Genomic DNA, 23063 nt, shown 5'->3' with positions numbered 1-23063 from the left:
TTTAGAGTACAGCTTTATAACCCTTTAGTTCCCACAATAGGAAACAAAATAAAAAAAAAATATTTTCCAACTTTTCCCTCATGCTTCCATTAACAGGAGGGAAAATTAAGAGGAAAAACTAACAAAGAATAAAAATATGTTCCTATTACAGTGCTGAGTCAGCGCTCTCCATCTCATTTTTCCACACCCAATGAGCATACCCAGGGAAAAAAAGGACCCCTGACTCCTCTAGCTTCATCTGCACATCTCCTCAGAGAACTGTGTGAGGTCAGCAAATTGCTGCTGCTAATCCTGGACCACTACAGCTATGCCTAATGCAGTGAGTCTGTGAAGAGCAATGGTAGTATAGAATTGTGTTGGATACAACACAGAAAATGGTAGTTTTTGTTGGGGATAGGTCAAGATTTGTTTGCTTGAAGTGTCTCCTGCCAACTCTAGGAAATACAGAGTTAAGGTAATGTCTCCCACACCAAATCCACACACAACATTAACTCTGTATTTCCTGATGGTCAGAGGCTGAAGATCAGCCACGTTCCACATTTTGGAAGGGCATGAGAAAGCACTAGGCAACCTTAACTCTTTGTTAACAAAGTTTTATGACAGTGAATGTCCCTTGTTTTCTGAGGAAGTGGTGGTAGTGAGTCCTGACTGAGTACTGTGGGCCTCTCCACCAGAGAACCAGTTCTTTTGGACTCTTGAACTGGCCTCTCTGGCAGGGCCGGCTCTAGGATTTTTGCCGCCCAAGGCAAAAACAATTTTGGCCGCCCCCCCCCCCCGGTTTTTTAATTACCCACCCCCGGCCCCGCCTCAACTCCGCCCCTTCCCTGCCTCCTCCCCCCAGGCTCTCAAGCCTAGGAGGGAAGGGGAGAAGCGGCGCCCGCGCCGCGGCCGCTCGGGATCTCCCCCTCCCCCCCAGGTTTGAGAGCCTGGGAGGGAGGGGGAGACCCCGAGCGGCCGCGGCGCGCGAGCGGCAGCGGAGGTGAGCTAGGGCGGCCGGGGCACATTTTTAGGGGTGGCATTCTGGCGCCGGCCATGCCGCCCCTAAAAATGTGCCGCCCCAAGCACCAGCTTGTTTTGCTGGTGCCTAGAGCCGGCCCTGCTCCCTGGTGTCATTTTTATACTCCTGCCCCTTTTGTCAGACCAGTTTTCAATAAAATATCCTTATGCAAGCAGATTTTACACTAACTTTCAATATACTCTAAAAATCAAAAGCAGGTCATTGTGCATGACTGTATGAGGCTGTATTTTGGGAACTCCTTGACCAAATGACTTTAAACTTGCACCACAAAGTTTACCCCAATCCCTGTTCTGGCATACCAGTTTTCAAGACAATCTCCTTATGGATATGGAACTTAGAGCACTTCAAAAAATCTGCTCTAAAGCTCTTCAATAATCCTGCCTACACTTGAGGCACAACTACCAAAAGAAAACTCTTTGCAGCTTCTCACCCCAAGCAGACTGCTTGCATAACCAGATACTTCCAGGTATTTGCAAAGGAGAAGACTTGTACTCTTAGCCCTTGAACAGTGCTTGGGTGCAGGACAACTGCTTATTCCCCTACGCCAGGTGTAGTCAATTATTTTTTGTCATGGTCCAAATTTCTTGGTCAAGATATAGTCAAGGTCCAGACTCCAGAGAAAATAATAAAAAAATTAACAACAATAATGATGATAATAAGTAAAGAAAAAGATTTTTGGGGTCTGTTCAAAAGTGTCTGGCAGCCTGTATTTGGCCTGTGGTTTGCCTATTGACTACCCCTGCCCTATGCCTCCAAGTGACTGTCATGTGAGCTGAGCTCCATTCAGATGGTCATCACAGTACAGTGCCCCAAGCTTTAGGTGCACTATTCTAAAAGTGTGTGTGCAAATCACTTTCTCTGGCATGCATCACAGATGTGTGCCAATTTATAGAGCCAGGAAGACCCTTTAATAACTCTATTAAATATTTTTGGGGGAGATACTGTAGCTCTGGAATCTCTTGGCAAAGTGATGCGACATTGTATCAGTGTCCCCACCTTCGGCCCAGATGAGGCATACCAGTTTTCAAGACAATCTGAGTATACATGTGAACGCTAGTGCATGCTGAAAAACTGGCTCTTAAAAAGAGAGCTCAACTCAACCTATGATTTGGTAAAGCCGCTCCATGATTCCCTTGTGTAGTCTAAACAAATTAATTTAGTCTTGGACAACATTCTCTTTCTTTTCCTTCCCCCATAGAACAACAATCAGCCTTTTAATTAAGGTTCATTAAATAGCTTTTAAGTTGCATAGTAGGTGAAAACTGGCCAAGATCTTGAGTTGCACCAGCAGAAGATTTAGTATAACCCAAGAAGGGGATGCAAAGATTATTTTAAATCACCTTTTTGTTCCCCTATACAGATTCTGAGTCAGTCCCCTCCCCTAGTACAACTTAGAGTAGCCTGAAGTAGGTTTATATGACGTGTCTACCTTAAATATGGTGCTATAAATAAGATGAAGACTTGACATACCTGTCCTTTCTCAATCCATTAACTAAAAATATGATGAATTAAGTTCCCATGGTAAAGTTGTCATTATTACCCAAAACTTTCTGGATGTGTGCCAGCGGGACCCTATCAGTAAAATCAGAACGACTAGTTATGCAGTTGCAGAGTAAACCTTGTTATATATTGTCTATAATAGTTTTTAGGAAATAGTTGTAATTTTTGTACATCAGCTTCAACGGGGCTACTTACATGTGAAAAGTTAAGCATGTGTATTTGCAGGATTCAGGTTTAAGTAACTATGTTGAGTTATAAATAACTAGGCCTCATTTATATAAAGATACCCCTGAAATATAGATACAGATTGATATGATGACTGTAGAACTATTTTGACAGCCTTGTTTTTATGTAAGAGAGACAGTCTGCACGTTCACATTTAATTATTCTTGCACTGCATGCCAGCTTCTGCTGGGGAGTGTTGCTGCTTCCTTGTTGCTCAGCAGCAGTAGTATGAGTACACTCAAGCTGTTCTGGCCAATCTCTGTTGGCAAGCCCAGCCTGGAAATAGTCATTGTAATTTATTGTTTGATTTTTTTATATCTATGAAAACATAAATTCCAGTTCTAGAGTATGCAAGCTACACTTAAACCTTGTCTATACAAATAAATTACACTGGCTTAACTAACAATCTGTTTGTAAAGCAATTTTAAACAGGTGCAAATCCCTGTGTGGACATACTTCCATTAGTTCATAAATGGTAATATTAGTTTAGATTGAGCCGCTACATTTACTGAAACAAGCTAAACTGATGTAACCCAGTGTCCACACTTGGCCTGGCACCAGTTTAACTAAATTTGTTTGAAATCCTATTTGCAGGTAAATTGGAGCAACTTTGTGTTGGCTGTAGACCCGGCCTTAGTATCAGAGAGGAGGAAACAAATGGCTTGAAGGTGGGGTTCTTTCTGACCTGGGGAGGCAATGAGGATAACTGGCTGAGCCTAATCCCCAAATGTGGCAGAGATGCCCCTCCTGCCCAAATCCAGGCACAAACACTGCTGTTTGTATCACAGATATATTACTGAACTGCCCCTCAGCCTCCTTCGGGGCTGTGTTTGTGTGTTGTATTGCCAAATCCAAGTGGTAAGATTAGAAACTTAGTTTAAAGAAAGCTGAGCGTTTTACGTAGTACCAAGACTCCAGGCGCTGGGGATTTACGGACGCAGGGCTTCCCGCAAAAAAAACTAACAATTCACGAGTTGGCAACAGTGGGAGGCACCATCTTCTCGCATCCCCGCTTCACAGCGATGAGGGGCGGCCCCTGGGCCGTGCTGAGCGGCTGCCCCCTACACTCGGCGCGTTCCCGCTTTGCCCTAAGTGGAGAGTTGTAGGGTTCGCTCCCCACGAACCTGCACCCCCCCATCACGTGCTCATACGGAGCCGCAAAGCAGCGACGCGTTTGCGACAGGGTGACAGCCAAATGGTGCGACAGCCGCGGCGGGCGGCCCCAGCCAGCTGCGGTGGAGGCGGCGGCCGAGGGCTGCTGGAGCCGAGCAAGGAGGAGCCAGGGCGGGGGAAGCGGAGCTCGGGTGGGCGGCCAGCCGGGGAGCGCAGCGCCCGTGCCGACCCCCATGAGAGGGGGGGTTCTTGCCCCTCCCGGATCCCCCAGCCTCCCGCCCGGGCTGAGCACTCAGCGCCCCCTCCCCCCGATTAGTCCCGGCCCCAGACCCGCCTCCCTCCCCTCCCCGGCGGCAGCGTCCAGGTGCGGAGTTCAAACCAGAGCGCAATGGCGTCCAACACGGCGGAGAGGGAGATTCTCCTCACCGACCTCCAGGTAAGAGGGGCCGGGGTCGCTCAGTGCCCGGGCTCAGGCCGCCGCGGGGAGCCCGCTTGCCTCCTGCCCCCGGGGGCCGGGCCCCGTTCCTGTCTCAGCCCCGCTGCCTGGAGAAACCAGCCGCCCCCTGCCTCCTTCAGGCCCGGTCCCCGCGGCACAACGCTCCGCAGACTGGATGCTGAGACCCTCCCCCCGTCCCCGGCCGGTTCCGCGGGTGCTGAGGGGATGGACCCCACCCCATTCCCGTCACATTCCGCCGCCGCGCCTGGGTCCGGCTCTGGTCTCCTCCTCCTCCCCCTCCCCAGCGAGGGGATGCTGGGGCAGCCGCCTTCCCCTCCGCCCGGCCCCCAGCCCCGTCTGGGCTCCTGCTTAGCGCGCGCTGCCCGGAGGATAATCTTCTTGGCCAGAGCCGCTTCCCTCCCTCGTCGGATTAATGCCCGGAGTGACTCAGGAAGCGTCCCCCCCTCTGGGCAGGTTGTTTGAGAGTGAGCTGAAACGGCCTCTCCAAGCCTTGTCTCGAGCTCGCAAACAGATTAATAGCCCCTGAAATCCTTGTGCAAGTGGTGTGAGGTCCCTTCTCTTCCACGTGCCGCTGCCGAGATTTTTCTTTTCCCTTCTCGCTCCGTTCAGCCCCTTAGGTGCACATCAAGTTGTATTTACAAACACCCGAGTCGGTTCATTGAAGGAAATAAACGTAATTGGTTAGTCAGTGCTGGGCACCCTGTGCATAGTAGAGGATGTGAGTAGAGCAACTTTTTCAGCTGTGTCACTTGCAAATGCTCTCTCCAGCAGGGAAACCGTCAGGTCTAATTCCAGTCTTTTTCTAGTAGAAAGTATTTTTCTTTGTTTTTGTTTTTTCATTCCCGTTGAAGTGCTTGATGATCATACCAGATGCAGCTTTTCTTGTATGTAGCCTTTGGGCTTGTAATCCATGCAGAGAAGAAAATGGACAGATAGAAATGTAGTTCAGTACATTCAGAGAACTCCTTTCTTTAGTTGTAGAGTAATAACTGGTAGAATGTTATGAAAATGCAGCTGTTTGTCATTTCCAAGCCTCTCTGAAAACGGGCCAGTTTCCTTGACTTGTGTAAAGTATGGAGTTAGACTATGAACAGTGTAACTGTTACAGTTCTCCAATATGTTTTGACTATAAGATTAAATAGAGATCTTTAGCAGACTTGCTGTGTACTTCTACTACATGTTAGATTATTTCTCAACTAGGAAATGGATTTTGGTAGCTCTTGCCCCCTGCTCCCCAACCCTCTGTTCAGACTTCATAACTTTAATAAATCTATACAAAATAAGGGGTTACAGTTTTTATAGGGCAAAGATGCAACTCTGAATATCACTTTCAAGGTAGTAATAGGACAATAAGCTAAAGTCTGTAACTGGAAAGTATGTAATTTGAGTGGAAATGAACAAAAGGTCCCTGAAAGAAAGACGTTTTACTTTGAGTAATTTGTATGTAATTTTTAAAAATGTAGTAGTGGTGTTTACAGTATGTACATGCTTATTGCTAAGAGTCTACGGCAGGGGTGGGCAAACTTTTTGTCCCAAGGGCCACATTTGGGAATAGAAATTGTATGGCGGGCCATGAATGCTCACAAAACTGGGGTTGGGGTGCAGGAGGGGGTGAGGGCTCTGGTTGGGGGTGCGGGCTCTGGGGTGGGGCCAGAAATGAGGCATTCAGGGTGTGGGTGGTGCTCTGGAGTGAGGTGTGCGCGGGGGGGTGAGGGCTCTGAGGTGGGGCTGGGGATGAGACGTTTGGGTGTAGGAGGGTGCTCTGGGCTGGAACTGAGGGGTTCGGGAAGGGGGATCAGGGCTGGGGCAGGAGGTTGGGGTGTGGGAAGGGGTGCAGGCTCTGGCTGGGGTGCGGGTTCTGGGGTGGAGGATGAGGGGTTTGGGGTGCAGGAGGATGCTCAGGGCTGGGATCGAGGGGTTTGGAGGGGGATCAGGGCTGGGACCGGGGATTGGGGCGTGAGGAGAGGCTCAGAGGTGCAGGCTCTGGGCAGTGCTTACCTCAAGCAGCTCCCGGAAGCAGCGGCATGTCCGTTCTCCAGCTCCTATGTCGAGGCGTGGCCAGGCAGCTCTGTGTGCGGCCCTGTCCGCAGGCACCACCCCTGCAGCTCCCATCGGAGCGCCGGAGGGGGCCATTGGAGCGCGGTCATGCCACTGCTTCCGGGAGCTGCATGGAGCGGCCCCCAACCCTGCTCCCCAGCTGGAGCACTGGGGGGGGGGCCATGCTGCGGCTTCTGAGAGCCGCATGGAGCGGCCCCCGACCCTGCTCCCCAGATGGAGCGCTGGAGCAGGGCAAGCCCCAGACCCCGCTCCCCAGTGGGAGGGCAAGGACCGGCTTAAAACGGCTGGTGGGCGGATCCAGCCCACGGACCGTAGTTTGCCCACCCCGGTCTAAGGGAAAGAATGTACAATGAATATTGAGCATACTTCATTTACTTACTGCAAGGGTAGTCAGTTATTTTTGTCATGGTCCATATTTCTTGGTCACGGTATAGTCAAGGTTCAGACTCTGGAGAAACATTTTTTACGACAATAATGATAATAAGTAAATAAAAAATGTTGTGGTCCATTCAAAAGCATCTGGCAGTCCGGATTTGGTACATGATCTGCCTATTGACTTACTGCCTATAATGAGAGCAAGACTAAAGGCAAGGCACTACCTCAAAAGTTAAACTTCAATTGCTGGTTCATAACATGACTTTCTATAGAAAGAGTTTATACTAACCTTTCATAAACTATCAGTGTTTTAATACAAAGTTGATATTGCTGATACCCAAATTGTGTGACGTTTTTGAAACATCCCTGTGGCAGAACAATACTTTAATTAAATGGTTGTCACAATGTTACATATACAAAAAAGTGAATATGAATAGAGGCAAAACTGAATTTATTTAGAAATACTAGAAATATTTATTAGAAAACTTTGTAACAGAACTGCATAGTAGAGAACAGTGACTTTTTTTTATGGAAAACCCCGGAGTGGAACGAATCCTGTGTCTTCTGTATTTTCTACACTACTAGTAGTAATATATGATATGTACCAATATATGTAAATCTAGCCGTCAATACAGGAAGCTTACAATATTAACAAGGAAATCCAAATGAAGTTTAAATTTATTATTCTGTCAACTCTGCAAAATATAGAAAAGAACCATCGTCTCAGAATGGACAACTCTGTGAAAGTTATATACTTTATTTTTACAGTGGCATGGATTAGTTTTATATCCCCTTTTCCTATCATTTTATATTATTCAGTTAAACTGTGGTTTATTAGATTTCTACTTTTTTTCTGGAAAAATTGCATATCCGAATTTTGAATTTACCACTCTTCTTATTTAAAATAAGACTTAATGAGCTGTATTAAATCATGTACATTAAAGTTTTTTGTTTGAGATGGTTCCAGTATAAGGCACTTAACTGTAGTTCATCACAGGAGTGCACAGTTGCACTCACGTTTCTTTAATTCACTGGCACACTTTTTACCTACAAGTAACATCTAAAACTACTGTAATTGATATGGGTTAGGAGAATTTCTTTTCACTTTTACTTTATGTATTTGACAGAACTTTGCCTAGTCAGTTTTCCCTAGGTAGTCAAGACAGTCTCCTTTTGTTCATGTGGGTCTTTTGGCAAGAAAACTTGGGAGCAGGTGTACTAGCTGAAACTCTTTCTAACTCATTTTTGTGAAATTGACAGCTATTGGGTTGAAGGTCCCATACAGTGACCACTCTAAATGTCTCATTCAGTTTCCACTGTAATTTCATTCAGTCTTTAAAGACCATTTTTAAAGCCTCGTGTTTTCACGAGATACATTTCACTGTATTTTAGTCACGTTAGCTTGGGATTCTGCTATGGGGGGTAAGGAACTGAAGAATGAGAGAACAATAAACTGTGGCTTCCAGTGCATATGCTGGTGATCTGGAATTTCCCAGTAACAAAATCTACAACTTTGTTGCCTCTGCCAGTAACATCATTACAAGCTGCGGTAAAATATTTTATATCTATGCTAATGGAGAGTATTAAGAAAATGTTAAAAGAATGCATAGAACCAACTGATCTTATAGTAAAGATTCAAAGCATTACCTAAATCAGGTATAGTCTAAGTATTTGCTAGAATTCTGTAATTAGAAGGTAATGTTTAGTTGTTGGACAGTACTTCAGTCTTGGCAAAATATGATGAGCATGATAAGGCGAAAACATTCACAAGTAGCTGACAGTACAGTTTACTAGGAACTGATGCAGCAGTTACTGTAGCAAATATGCTTGTTTCAAAATGAACTTGACCTACAAAGAGAGATTTTGCTAACTTTGACATATTAACTGGACATTTCTTATACAGTCAAACCTTGTGTTTGTTATATATCTGATTAAATTGATTTTTTTAAAAGAAATTAAACTTAAAATTTGTTTTGGCTTCCATATGTAAGTAGGAAAATAGATTTCTGTTGGTACCTTAATTTTCTATATCTGTCTTCAGTAAAATACAAAAAAAGTTAAGAGTACTGGATTGTTTACAGAATTATTAATGAGATATGGAAAAATCTTGCACTTGTCTCTAGGTTGCTGGTTCAGATTCGCCAAAGGTCAGAAATAAAGATCAGTAGCTGTTGAATGAAAATGAGTTTGGTGGTCTGTCAGATTTTTTCATAATAGGTTCTGTTTGGCATCCTTGTTGGCTTATCAGATGACACTGCCAAAGTCATGGAAAATAAACTACCTTTTTACCCCTACAGATAGTCCCTTCATGTCACACAATTCAGGTACTTATATAGGAGTGATGGGGTGAGGAAGAATAATCACCTAGGTATAAATCAAGTATTCGAACTCTTTCCTGTTGTGCTACATAAACAGTAGTAGTAATTTTGAGAAAAAGAGAGGAATTACTAAAAGCCTATGCAAAACCTGCTTTTATGACATTCTGTAGCTTACATATATAACATCATCTATTTCACAACTTAAACAAATATGTTTAAAAAAACCAACCTCTCCCTTCCAAATATCTACCATCTGCATCGTAAGCCATCCACATATGCTCCCCTTTTCATCTTCACAGGGAGGAAGTTATTACAAATAAAGTTTTGTGTGTAGTGTTCTGTTTTCTAATTGTAAATTTGACAATTTGTACAAGAAGTGTTGTCTATTTCAGACCACTGGTGCTTCCTTGAGAGTGGTGAAGCTTGACAGAAGCCATATCATTAAGAAGTTGTTACACAGTTGGATAATGAAAATACTTATGCATGTGAATAACTTTACTCATGCATATTAAATTGTATTTATATGAGTAAAGTTACTGATGAGCTAATTGTGTATAGGACCTGCTCCTTAGAGGTACAGGGCTTTGATTTTGCTCTTGAAACCTCTTTCATTGATATTCTAGAATATATTTAGATAATTAAATTTCATGTTCATTCAAAATTTTGCCCCAAACAACTATTAGCACTTAGCCTTAGTTTGTTCTTTTGAGTTATGTCTACACTGGCAACCGAACAACAACACTTTTGTCTTTCAGAGGTGTTAAAAACATACACGAAAGACAAAAGTTTTGCCGACGACAAGTGCAAATGTGAACAGCGCTGTGTCGGCTGACAACGCTAATGCTGCTTGTTGGGGATGGAAGTTTTTGGTGAGCAGGAGAGCTGACAAACAGCGGCTACAATGCATGCCTTTTGCAACATGGGTGTAGCGAGACAGTCCTGTTGCTAAAAGCTGCGTAGTGTAGACATAGCCTAAGTATATTATTGGCAGCAGTTTTTTAATTTAAACTGAGTGGCAAAGAATTAGGACCTAACTCCACCATTACTACAGGCCATTACCTAGTATGATGAGTCATCCCATTTTCTTCAAATTGGGCTGCTGAAGTTAGTAAATTATTCATGTTTTTTCAGAATTGGGTCTTAAATGTGAACAAGTATATTTACCTAAATAACAACTTTATTTGTAAACGTCTTTTTCTGGAGTATACCTATGGACCTGAGCAGAATAAAGAAAAAAAATGTTTTATGTTTTCATAGAAATTTGATTTTGATGAAGTCTTCCAGCCAGCCCTGTTACCTGATTTACTAATCAGATACTATATTGCCAGCAATTTTTCCAGGCTAAACTTCACAACAGAAACCTTTCATAAGTCATTTTAAATGTTTACCTCAAGATGGAAATAAGTTAAAAGGATATTATCAAGTTAATTTAGACAGAAGTGTGTTTTTATTGTTTGAAATGACACTAAACATTATCATAACAGAATGCCAGAGAAAAATAATCATTTCAGTTAACTTAATGGCACATTGTGTATATCACTTTCCCTGTACAGTTAACTTCTCATGTTTGTGTTTATTTTTTTCCACACCTCAACATGGGAGAAAAACACTTTGAAATAAATGTGATTTGGGGGGGAATGGCAAGGGTATCAATGACATGTGTAGTGCCTGAAAATAATTAACTTATTTTTGAAGTAAGTTTTACAATTTTTTGAGTACTACTATAAAATTATTATTGTCTTAAATGAAATGGAATATTTAGTATCTATGTTTTTGATTAGAGCACTGGGCTGGAGCTCAGGAGACCCTGGTTCTATTCCTGGCCCTTTCACTGACCAGCTGGAGCTGGGTGATCTTTGGCAGTCACTTCACCTCTCTGTGCCTCAGTTGGGATGGGGATAACGAAACTGACCTCCTTTATTAAGCACTTTGTGATCTACAGTTGAAAAGCACTATATAAGAACTAAATATTATTTATTATTCAAACTTAGTTAAAATAGTTGGGTGAATTTTAAAACTGCACAAGAATCCTAGTTACTCTTTTGAATAGTGTACTACTTTCAGAAATTAAACTATAAAAGATTACCCTCAAATAACTTCTTCGTCTCAGTTGTTCCTACAGAACAAAAAACCCCTCACAGGTAAGGCTAAAATTGTCCTTGACCATACTTTTGTATCATAGGTATTGAAGTACCTGTAGAGTTGCCCAGTACTTCTCAGATCCTTGAATACTGTCCCCATAACATGGGTTTAGGGAAGAATTCTAACTCTAAATTTCTCTGCTTGTGTGGGTTTAAGATACACTTTCATTGTAATTGTTTTTAACATTTGATTCTCTTTAAACATTTTTAAAAGCTGGAAAAATTCTTAATGGGACAAAAATAATCCTTAAATATGTAGTTTTATTGATGTGTTGATTTTGAGTCACCTTTTGAACCGCTGTCCTGTCAGCTGACCTGTTAACATTATAATTTTTGGCTACCTTTTCTTTTACTCAGCGGCAGTTGGTGCTTCCTGGGTCGTTGGATCCAAGACTGTTGCTTTAACTTTTGTTCAGCATCCAGTTACATGCTGATGGGCAATAACGACATAGATATGTATTCACAACATGTGTAATAGCTCCTCCATCTGAGCAGTTTTGTATATTGTGAGATTGGGTATCCATTATGGTAGAATTCAAAATACCCTAGTAGAATTCCTTATAAAAGCTAATTGTACATGCACTTCATGTTGGGGGTGAGATGGCTCCAGGGATTAATAGTGGGATAGGCAATCTCCTCTCTAAATCCCCAGTTCAGCAGAGCATATAAATACATGGGTAAGTGCTTTGATGAGTGGGGATGAACTGCTGAATCTGGGCCTAAAACATCATTTCACATCTGGCTCAGGTTCATAGTGACCAAGCATTGTGGACTATATACTGTGGTCTCAGTCTAATTTTTCCCCATCACCAAAATCACTGTTGCACTTGGCACTAGTTGGTTGTTTCATTGCTCTTCTTAGCTAAGGTGCCGGTGATTGAATGAGAATAGAGACTAAACTGGACTTTCACCTCTAGGGATGTTTCCTGCAGAACATGAATGAGACATTTGAATAGTGTGTTGAAGCTTTAATAAGCACAGGCAGTAGTATACTACTTTTGGGAATAGTGGGCTTAGTTTCTAATGCAGTTGAGCTAACTTCTTTCATAAGCGTTACATTAACTTTTTAAAAATAATTCCTAGGTTGAGGTTTATATTAATTTCATATGCCTGATTTTATAACACTTTGAATAAGTGATTGATTAAAAACTGCTTTATTGCAGCATAAGAACTTGAGGCTTCATAAAGCCAACAAAACACTTGGAAAAACATGCCGTAGGGGCTCGGGGGGTATAGACTGGCAGGGACATGTAGCAGATGACTTACAAGTTGTCTTCAGTTTCATTTCCTTGAATCGGTGATTGAAAAAATTAATAAAACTTAAGATTGAGAATTTTGCATATACAAAGGTCAGGAAACTTAAATAAGCTTCTCACAGACCACTTATCTCTTCTGCCTTTAACATATAGTAACACCATCCAATAGCCATACAAATATGATTAAAGTATTTTAGTATTTGTGATCGAAACTATATTAAAGTGTTTTTTTAAGGGGAATAGATTTGTTGTATTTTTTATACACATAACTGAGCATGTGTATCTTAACATGTTTTGATTTCTTTTAAGTGTAACTTGTACTCTGAATTTCTTGTGTTTATAATGTTTACAATAATTAATAACTTTGCTTAGGTGCAACCTAATTTCTTCAAATATGGCCAAACTCCAGATGGAAAGTTAATTTGGTTTATATACACTATGTATATTTATTAGAAGCAGGATGAGAACATCATCTACATACACATTAATTTGTGTGGGTCTTCTAAGCAGCAACAGGTAAGAGAAAAAGTTTAAAAAGAAAATATGATGTAAAACAAAATAAAACTGGCATGGGAACTGAGGAGGAGGTTATTTATCCCTTTTAAATGACTGGATTTCAAGTTGGAGTCCATTGAACAATGTGTCATTCAAGAAGTCCCTAAATAAATCTTTATTTCCAAAAAAAAAAAAAAAAAAGTATGAGAAGAATATCTTCTGTTACTGATGAGGATGCTGCTTTATTGAGTGTATAGATTTAGACACTCATTTTCTTCATGTTTATGGCTAGGGCCCTACCAAATTTATGGTCCATTTTGATCAATTTCACCATCATAGGATTTTTAAAATAGTAAATTTCATTATTGCAGCTATTTAAATCTGAAATTTGACCCCAAAAGGAGTTGTGTGTGTGGGGTCTAAAGGTTATTGTGTGTGTGTGGGGGGGAGGGGAGGCAGTGCTGCAACTCCCCTAAAATAACCTTATAACCCCCCCTGTAATTTTCTTTTGGGAAGGACCCCCAATTTGAGAAATGCCGGTCTCCCTCGTGAAATCTGTATAGTATAGGGTAAAAGCACACAAAAGACTGGGGGAGACCAGCTTTCACGGTCCGTGATGCATTTTTCATGGCCATGAATTTGGTAGTGCCCTATTTATGGCAGATGAAGATACGTCCTTGCACAACTCCCCTGAGTATGGGTTGTGCCAGTTAGTATGAGAGGAGTGTTATTTAATCTTTGTCTGTCTTAATTATGTTGCTGAAGTTAGATGCATGTTCTTATGCCTTGCATTAAGGCCATATGTACACTAGCAGATGTAGATGTAGTTTATTAAAGCAAAACTGTGCTTTTTCCTGCATAGCTAATTCCAGCCTCCTCTTTCCACTGGGTGAAGTAGGATAAACTGTTTGCCAATATATAACTGAGTCTACACTAAGGGTTTTTGCCACACAGGGTACGTCTTCACTACCCGCCGTATTGGCGGGTAGCAATCGATTTATCCGGGATCGATATATCGCGTCTCGTTAAGTTTTTACAATAAACTAATGATCCTATTGAAGATTTTTTTTTTAAACCATTTTCTTTGTGAAGAGGTGGTAACAAGGATTATAGATTTCAAATTATGAGTGAACCTTATTTTCTGTAAAAACAAGATGCATCTGAAGAAGTGAGGTTTTTTACCCATGAAAGCTTATGCCCAAATAAATCTGTTAGTCTTTAAGGTGCCACCAGACTCCTTGTTGTTTTTGTAGATACAGACTAACACGGCTACCCCCTGATACTTATTTTCTGTGTCGCAGTAACAGTGTTTTTCCTGTTAAAGTTGAAAGGTATTTCTTTTGATAACTCTCTGGCAGCATTTTTTTGGGTGACATGAAAAAGAGTAAAAAGAACAGGAGTACTTGTGGCACCTTAGAGACTAACAAATTTATTTGAGCATAAGCTTTCGTGGGCTACATAGAATGCATAGAATGGAACATATAGTGAGGAGATATATATACGCATACAGAGAACATGAAAAGGTGGGAGTTGTCCTACCAACTCTGAGGCTAATTAATTAAGAGAAAAAACTTTTGTAGTGATAATCAAAATAGCCCATTACAGACAGTTTGACAAGAGGTGTGAGAATACTTAACATGGGGAAATAGATTCAATGTGTGTAATGGCTCAGCCATTCGCAGTCTCTATTCAAGCCTAAATTGATAGTGTCTAATTTGCATATTAATTCAAGTTCAGCAGTTTCTCGTTGGAGTAACTGAAACTTAGGTCTAGAGCAGTAAGAGAGGAATTAGTAATATGTGCATAATCAGGTATACGTGCTTGCATATCATGGCTTCAGAACTGATCACAGAAGAGTTGTGGGGTCTATCTATTAGCATTACAGAAGTGTTTGCAACTGTACCAGGTTGGAAAGAGTTACTTTTAATTTGGCTTATAAATCAATTACACAAAAGTAATAGGTGGCAGAATTAATAAGTGTTGGGCAATGAACCCAAAAATATTGTTCCAACCCTCTAAATATAAGTGCTGATATACCTGTTTAGATGAGATTTATAGAAGTTGATATTCAGAAGGTTTAAAAAGGTTATGTTTTGCACACTGCCTTTATAGGCATAAGAGAACTACATGTATATGAACATTCCAAATGCATATATTACATCCCTGCTGTGTGCTTGTTTGTTAAATTACCAAAGGAAGTCGGTACTTAAACTAATGTGACATATATTTGCCTGAGGTGGAAAGATATTTCTGGACTAAGTGATTCAGATAACGCCGCCACATGCAAACAGGCGCAAAGGTATATTGAGGGGTAGAGTGGAGGAATGAAATCTATCAGATCAATTTCTCATTTTAAGGTGTAGTTGTATTCTTGTGTAAATACTACAAAGAATCAAGTAAGACAGACCTGAACAAATACAATTGTGTAAATCGTCTATGGGAATTGTTTGAGAAAGTTACTATTATGTACAAATATTGATAGAGATAATATAGCTCAGATCTTTCAGAAAGTTCCATGTCACAAGTTTCTGTAGGTATGGAAATATAAGGGTATCCAAACAATCTTAACTGTGCTGTATACTGACACAATTTAAAAAAAAAATCCTCTGATCTACCATTATACATAAAATTGTGTGGCTGTTGCATAGTGTCACAACAGGTCAGGTAAGGTTGTATGTTTGTTATAACTATGCATTTCTTTACTTTAAGATGTGTGGATTGATTTTAATTTGAATGTTAACTCTGAATTTCCTAGGTTTATGCTTGGTTTTGGGATTCTAAAACCTACCTGCAACTTTTATACCCAATATTGCTCATATATACTCAACCTTAACTCCTTTTTAACGTAGTCTTTGATTATAAAATAGAAGTCCCAGTAATTATACTGGCTTTTATCGAAGGCAACTTGCCACATTTTTTGGGGAGAAACAGTGAGAAATTGAAAGTAGATACCTTCTATTTTGCCTGTATCTAAAATTATTAAGTTATGTGAGAAGTTCTTTAGCACATCAAAACAAAGCTTTGTAGTTCCACAGGAATTGTAGTAATATTATGGGGTAGTCCTTGCTTACTATGACCCTTGTATTATAGTTTAAAGTTGACCTATGATTTTTCAGTTTAAAAGCTGATTTTTTCCCCCAAAGTGTTCTAAAATCCCCATGCATATATAGATTGTCTTGAAAATTTCTGGGCTTTAGTGGGGCCCAGGGTAGGTTTTTTGTTGTAAACTTGGGATCATTTTATCTAAGGGTTACAGAGATAGAGAGCCCGGGGGAGGGAAAAAAGCCTTGTCAGTAAACTTTTCCATTATTATTTTTTTTGTTTTTGCTTGTACCTATGGCTCAAACTATTGCACTGATTTCCCCCGCCCCCCCCATCCCTCAGCCCCAAGTGATATCTGATTGGCTTTGATCGCCGCTAGCATCTAGTACTGCTTGCAGAGGGTATTTTAAAAGTTTGGGGTTCATTCTAGCTCTTCAAACTGGCACCTGTAGGATCCACACTACGATGATTTGCACATATGCCCTGAGACTACTGCTCTGTGGCGAGTAACAGTGCATAGCGGCATGCCTGATATCAGTCAATGGATAGCTATAGGGAAGATATTAAAGAATCTGAGCCACAGCCACATACTGTGAGTTCAAGTCCTGTCCTTGGCAGGTTTCTGAGACTACTCATTCTGCGTTTTGTTTTGAGGGGCTCTGAAGAATCTAGTTCTGTGAAAAGAGGTAATATTTCCTTATCTCACCTATTTGGATCTCTTGCATAGCGCACACCAGAAAAAAAAGGTTCCTGAAAAACTCTAGCTGCAGTTGCACATCCTTCAGATGGCAAGTCTGGTAATTTGCTACACCTAACACAGTGAGGGCCTGAGTGTTTGAAGAAGCATGATGGCGTAGTGTAGAATTGTGTTGGATACAACACAGAAAATAGTAGGCTTTCTTAAGAAGTCAGGCTTTGCATGGTCCCAGTGTCTATTGCCAGTGACCGAGGGACAGAGTTAAATTTAAATGGGTATGATATGGTGTGGGAGACATTACAGTAATTCTGTATTTTCAGGTTTTCATAGGTTTGTGTTAAAGCCACCTTCCACATTCTGGAAAGGCATTGAGGTAACACTAGGCAACATTAAAACTATGTGTTAGTGAAGCATTTTGGCAGTGAATTTTACGTCATTGAGTGAAAGGAAAACTGACTTGATGAGTGCGCTGTTGAAGGTGCACAATAAATAGAACATCAAACTTTTGGAGTTGGAAAGAGCTCCTGTTGCCAAACTTCAGGATGGACATTTAGGAGCCAAGAACTCTTTCAGTGTAGACCTTTAAAGTATGTGGAGGGTTTTCCTTACAGGCCTGACTGTTCTTGTAACTTGGGTAGCACTGTTGTCCAATACAGATCATAAAGATGAAGTATCTGAGCTAATAAGTGGTAAAACATTTTCATCATATTTATCAGTTACTGAATAACAAATATTTTAAATGGTTCTTCACTAAAGAAAGCAAACAATCCTGGGTTTCATGTCTACAATATTATAGTATGCTCAGTGCTGGCATGAGTGATTGTATAAGGTACTTATTAGACCTTCCTTGGACAACTGTGTATAGTACTGGTTGTCATGCTTTAGATGCTTAGCCTGGCCAAAACTCCATAGCATATTGGTACAGAAATGCCTTGTTAGTTTCAAGTAAATCTGTTTATTGAAATATTGTTTTTAAGTTTTTGTTTTATTGGCTTCTATTTGGCAAAATATTGGCTTTCTTCCCCCACGCTATGGCCCCAGTCAATCCTGGATCTTTTTTACTTGTCATGATTGTTATCAGTGATGCCATTAGAGTTTTGCAAGTAGGATTTCTTAATTTACGGTCTCTGTTGGCTAGAATGTGGCTTTTAGTAAGCAGAGCAAAATGATGCTCAGTGTTTTTCATGTCCCACAGTTCTTTACAAACATAATCTGCATAGCATCCCCACGAAGTGGGTTAGTAATAACATTAACCCCAATTTACAGATGAAGAAACTAAATCACATGGAATATTGGTGGCCAATGAGATTAAAAAATCCTTGATCCCATCCCTGTGCTCTATCCCCTAGGTGACATCAACTCTCCAAGCCAATGCAGAAGGTAGGTTTTTTCTTTCTCAGCAAAAGTAATAGATTATTTTTAAAAGTTTTGATAAGATTTGTGGGCTAAATACTAAGGTCACACCCCCTCCCCAAGTTAATGTTAAATTTCTGATGCTCATAATTTATAATGTGTATCACACATTATAAGATAAAAGTTGTTTATCACTGGTTTAGTTTTTATAAACCTGATAGTATCAAGAAGTTGCCTAGAAAACTTAAAGAAAATTGCAAATCTGCAGTCTGGCCTTTGCTTATGGTTTTAGAAGCACCATATTTAAAACAATCAATAGCCTTTGAAGTTTTAAAAATTTTGTTTTTTCCATTGACCTGTTTCAGTGAAAGATTTCTCTGTAGATTTAGTGTGTGTAAGGTATGACAAAATTATTATTTCCTAGTGATGCTGGATCTCAGATTGATAATAGAAGGAAAAGGCTGAGTAAATTGGGTGTATTTCCTTTAGAAAAGAGATGTATATTCTAGAGTTGTGAGGCTACATGAACTGATATAAGATGCTGCTGACTGCCAACCTTAAATACATGAAGGTGTGTGTAGTGGGGAGGGGGGGAAATGCATTAAATTACAGATTCTAGATAAAGTTTTTAGAAAGAAAGGAGCTTGGAAAAAGGCAAGGGATATGTTTCAGTCAAGTAGTTTATATACTTATTTTATTACTTGACATATATAATTACTGAATGATGTTTAGATCAGCAGTGGTTTTAGAGATGTTTTAAAGTTAGCAGCAGCACTAGAAAAGTAAAAAGTACTGTAAATTGTACATGCCTTACTACTGCTGTAGCATTCTTGAACTGCTGCCCATTTAGGACTCTGCAATCTCCTTTAATGGAGACATGTTTTTTTCAATATTTGAGTTTTATTGCTAATAAGCTAATATGAAGTTAATGTTTTTAATCAAAGAATGATCACTTTTAACACTTTGCAGTTTCAGAATGATTAAAACTTCACTTGTAATCAGAATTCGTCAAGAAGATGGTTTTTTCATTTTTATTCCTGACACTATTCATTAAATTAATCAAATGTGACCAGTCCTGGCATCCTGAGTGTCTTTCAGGAAGAGATGGAAGGTTACAGTTTTGGAGCGGTTTTAAAACACACGATACTACTTAATATTAAAACAAAACAAGGTTTATTCCAAAGTTTTGCCGATTTACCTTATAGTCTTATTGGGAAAAGAAAAATTTTATGTAAGTGAAGAGCAAAGATGCATAGCCAATTCAGACCCATATAAACAGCGTGCCAAATATTTGGCATAAACCATGTTAACTGCTTCCTTGATGAGAGTATAGACGAACTTTTAAATAAATAAAATAAATAAATAAGTGAAGGGATCATATTTGAACTAAATCATGTTTGGGGAGTTATATAATCGGAGTCCTAATTTCTCCCATATAGTATTTCCACTCCAACATACAAGGCTCTTCTTCATGCCAAACATTTGTGGAGAAGGAGGGCCAGGTGCCACTTAATACTGTTCCTATAATCAACTAAGGGGTTTGCTACATAATGACAGAGGCTCGTCCCTCAGAGGCTGGATCACAATGCACTCTCAGTACACCAGTTCTGGAGAAGAGGACCAAACTGGAAATCTAATCCCAACTGTGGCAATATACTGCGCTTCTGCCTCAGCACCGTGGAGCAAAGCAACCTAACTAAAAGACACAGCACACTGTAAGATCTTGTGGTTGGTATTATATTACCAACCATCACTGTAGTATTTGAACACCTTCCATGTAAAATCAAGAACAGTAGCAAAGTCTCTAGTGAACTGTATGGAGTATCTGGTGGTTCTTCTCTGCTCTGACTGAAGGAGGATTTTTTTAAATTTGTTGCAAAGATTTTTATTTTTTTAAGAGATTGGTTAAAAGGGGTGTCAGTGTTGTAAGAATCATTCTTAATCTGGAGGAAAGCCTTTTTGAAAGAGGAATGTTTTGTGGCATTTCTAAAGTTGGTCAGAATCTGGATTTGCCTAATTTCTTCTGGAAGTTCATTCCGTACTTAGATCCCCTTACTCGAAAATGTTCTGTCTCCAGTTGTCATGCAGTTCATGCTGGGTTTTGATCTACATTGGCCCTTAGAGAGAGTAACTGTTTTGGCCGTTCATAGATAAAAAATCATTATTTTTTTTTAATAGTGCTGGGGCTTGATCCGTTAATTGCTTTGCAGATTAAGGCCTTCAGTTTACATTGGAAACTGACTTGGAGCCAGTGGTGGGACTGGGAGCATAGACTTGATGTGCTGTGGTATCCTAGACAACAGAGGAGGCGGACAGCCACATTTTGTACTAGCATTTTGTGCACTGTTTTTACTTTCAATTTTGGATACAATGAATTACAGTAGTCCCGTTTGGAGTTGACAAATACATGGATCTGTGTGGCCAGGTCCTCTTCCAGGAGAAGGGGTGAAGTTTCTTAGTGAGCTGGAGGTACAAGAAGGTGTTTTTAGATAGATACCACCTGATCATCTAGTTTGAATGAGTCAGACAGAGTCCCATGGTTCTTCCCCACTTTGATGAATGGGGCTTGTTCATTTGAAGGGTGTAGGACAATGTCCTTGCTAGTTCTTCAAAGTATTCTCTCCCCCACCCCTCCCTTTCCACCCAGCATCAACTTTGGTCTTGTCTGGGTTCAGCTTGAGTTAGCTGTTTTTCATCCAAGAGCTGGCCTTTAGTTGGCATGATGACATCTTAGTTAATGGCAGGAGTCGCAACAGTAAAGAGTGAGAGATAGTCAAGTGTCATCAGCGTATTATTGACAGCTGAGCTTTTGGCATAACTATCTTTCCCAGTGGTCTCATACAGATATTGATGAAAAGGGGAGATAGTATGAATATCGGTGGGTCTCAGCAGATGAAGGCCTGTGTAGAAGAGGAGCAGCTAGTTATCACCACTCTGAGCTCTGCTGAAGAAGAGTGACTGCAGCTACTGTTATGCTGTGCCATTTTCTCCTGTTATGTCAAGTAGGCAAGTTAGCAGTATCTGTTGGTTTTACTTTGTTAAAAGCTGCAAGAAATCCAACAGGATGAGCGTGGGGACCTTGCCTGTGTCTGTGGCCATAAGGAAGTGGTCTCTTAGTGCCACTGGGGATGTCTGTGTGTTGTGATCTGGTCTGAATCCTGATTGTAAATCATCCAGGATGTTGGCTGACATTGCATGTTGTTGGAGCTTAGTGGTTACTACTACCTCTAGTTTGTTCAGAAGAAGGTCGTGAGCTTAGCCAGGGGTGAGTTTTGGTTGCTCCCACAATGGGAGAAGGCAAAAAAGGACAGGATGGGCCAGGTCCCGTGAGATTTCCAGATGCCACAGGACTTCTGGGGTAGGCTTGATGTCTATGGGATTTGGAACCATACAGTCTCACGGGATTTGGCATGTCATTTGGAGCCATGATAGGACTCTGTGCTCAGGGCCACTTCCTGTTTGCTGGTTTCCAGCAGCCAGGAATTTGAGTCAACTGATTCAGAGTACTAGCACAGAAGGCCAAAGAAGTGCCCAAACAGATGCTGGCAGCCCTAGGGAATCTTGGTTGCTAGGAGCAGTATCTGTGGCCAAGGGAGCACTTGTACTTTCCACCTCTTTGGCTTACACAATAGCATTTGTGGAGTTCCAAGCATTGGGGAGGCTGTGGGTCTACCCAGGGCCTGGCCTATACCAGAACTCCAAATTTGGCAATTAATAGTCTTACTATAGCTAATCAGTTATCTGGGGTGCCCTTTTACTGCAGGTCTGTGGGTCATCCAGACACCTGTCAGGGATTTATGGTCCGCAGGATGCTGGAGGGTTGGGCCCAGGCTGCCGGGACACAGAGTGATGTCAGGAAGCCAGTCACTGTGCAGGTCCATAGGCTGTTATTGGGGGCAGGGAGGCTGTACTTTTCAGGGCAGCCTTTCTGTGGGCTTTCTTCGGGGCCTTTCAGGTCAGTGAGCTGGTCCCTTTGGCCAAAGGAGGCTCTTCAAGGAAGTCTCTTGAACTACAAGCTGTCCCGTGGGAAGGTAATTCTCTATGGCTCAAGATCCGCAAGCTGAAAACTGATCAGATTGGGATTGGTGAGGCTGTTGCTTTGAACCACTATGGTGAGGGGAACCTGTGTCCTGTATGGGCACTGCAAGCATATGTGGCTTAATGGTCACCTGGTGAGGATGCTCTGTTCCTGCAAGTGGGACTGTTCTTTCCTAACCAAATTCCAGTTTGTGGGAGTGTTTAGATGGAGCTGTCATTCTTGGGCTCCCCACTGGGAGAGTATGGCTCCCACTTGTTCCAGATAGGGGCTGCAACACCAACTACCCAGTTGGGTGGATGCATCAGAGGTGCAGGCTACAGGGTATGGGCAATCCAAGGCCTATACATCCTTCATGTGGCTGCCTGAGGGGAGGCTGAAACAAGTGGTGGGCTGAAAGTGCCAGAGGTTTTTAACTTTGTCTGTGTCCTTCCCCATGTCTGTCATATAAAATATATTGGAGCACTCCCAAGGCTGGATTTGTGGGCATAGCATTGTGCACTGGACTTGCAAGAGAGCATGCAATTTGGAAAGAGGCTTGCAGCTGGGCCTCAGGCTGAACACTAGTTTGTCTTTGCATGGCAGATGGGGCATTGTTGGGACCAGCTCATGCCTCTTTTGCATGGGCTAATGCCTGATGAGGATACACCAGACATCTTTATCCACCTAAAGGAGAACAACCTGCGAACGTGTTCCAGGCTCAAACTGATTTGGAAAGCTAAGCAGGATATTGGACTGCTGGTGGACGTGTTTCTTGGTGCTGATATAGTATGGTTGGAGATGCTGGCCCGTAGGGTTTGGCAGACCACAGTTCATCCACGTAAAGGTGGATAGGGCCCGGAGGAAGGCCAACCTGAAAGTATCGGCATGGTTGTAGTTCACAGATGGCTTGGTTATCAGCCCAGAGTGTGGCTGAGCTGTATCGAGAGGATGGAGTATACTTCTCTGATATAGGTACCGATTTTGTTCCTGGGTGATC

General features: G+C 41.5%; 1 protein-coding gene across 1 annotated transcript in view; it reads left to right on the top strand.

Moving 5' to 3' along the window:
• The first annotated feature begins 3972 nt into the window (after window positions 1–3972).
• The window catches only part of LOC112109865 (serine/threonine-protein kinase N2), a 124165-nt gene continuing 105074 nt past the window's right edge, over window positions 3973–23063 (top strand). The window contains exon 1 of the mRNA XM_024204561.2: window positions 3973–4292. Within this exon, the coding sequence (XP_024060329.1) occupies window positions 4245–4292 (48 nt within the window). The 5' untranslated portion in view covers window positions 3973–4244. The remainder of the gene's footprint in view (window positions 4293–23063) is intronic.

Source organism: Terrapene carolina, unplaced genomic scaffold (genome assembly GCF_002925995.2).
Source record: "Terrapene carolina triunguis isolate 2854851 unplaced genomic scaffold, T_m_triunguis-2.0 Scaffold210, whole genome shotgun sequence".
Classification (NCBI taxonomy): Eukaryota; Metazoa; Chordata; order Testudines; family Emydidae; genus Terrapene; species Terrapene triunguis.
This window is presented reverse-complemented; position numbering and strand designations above follow the sequence as displayed.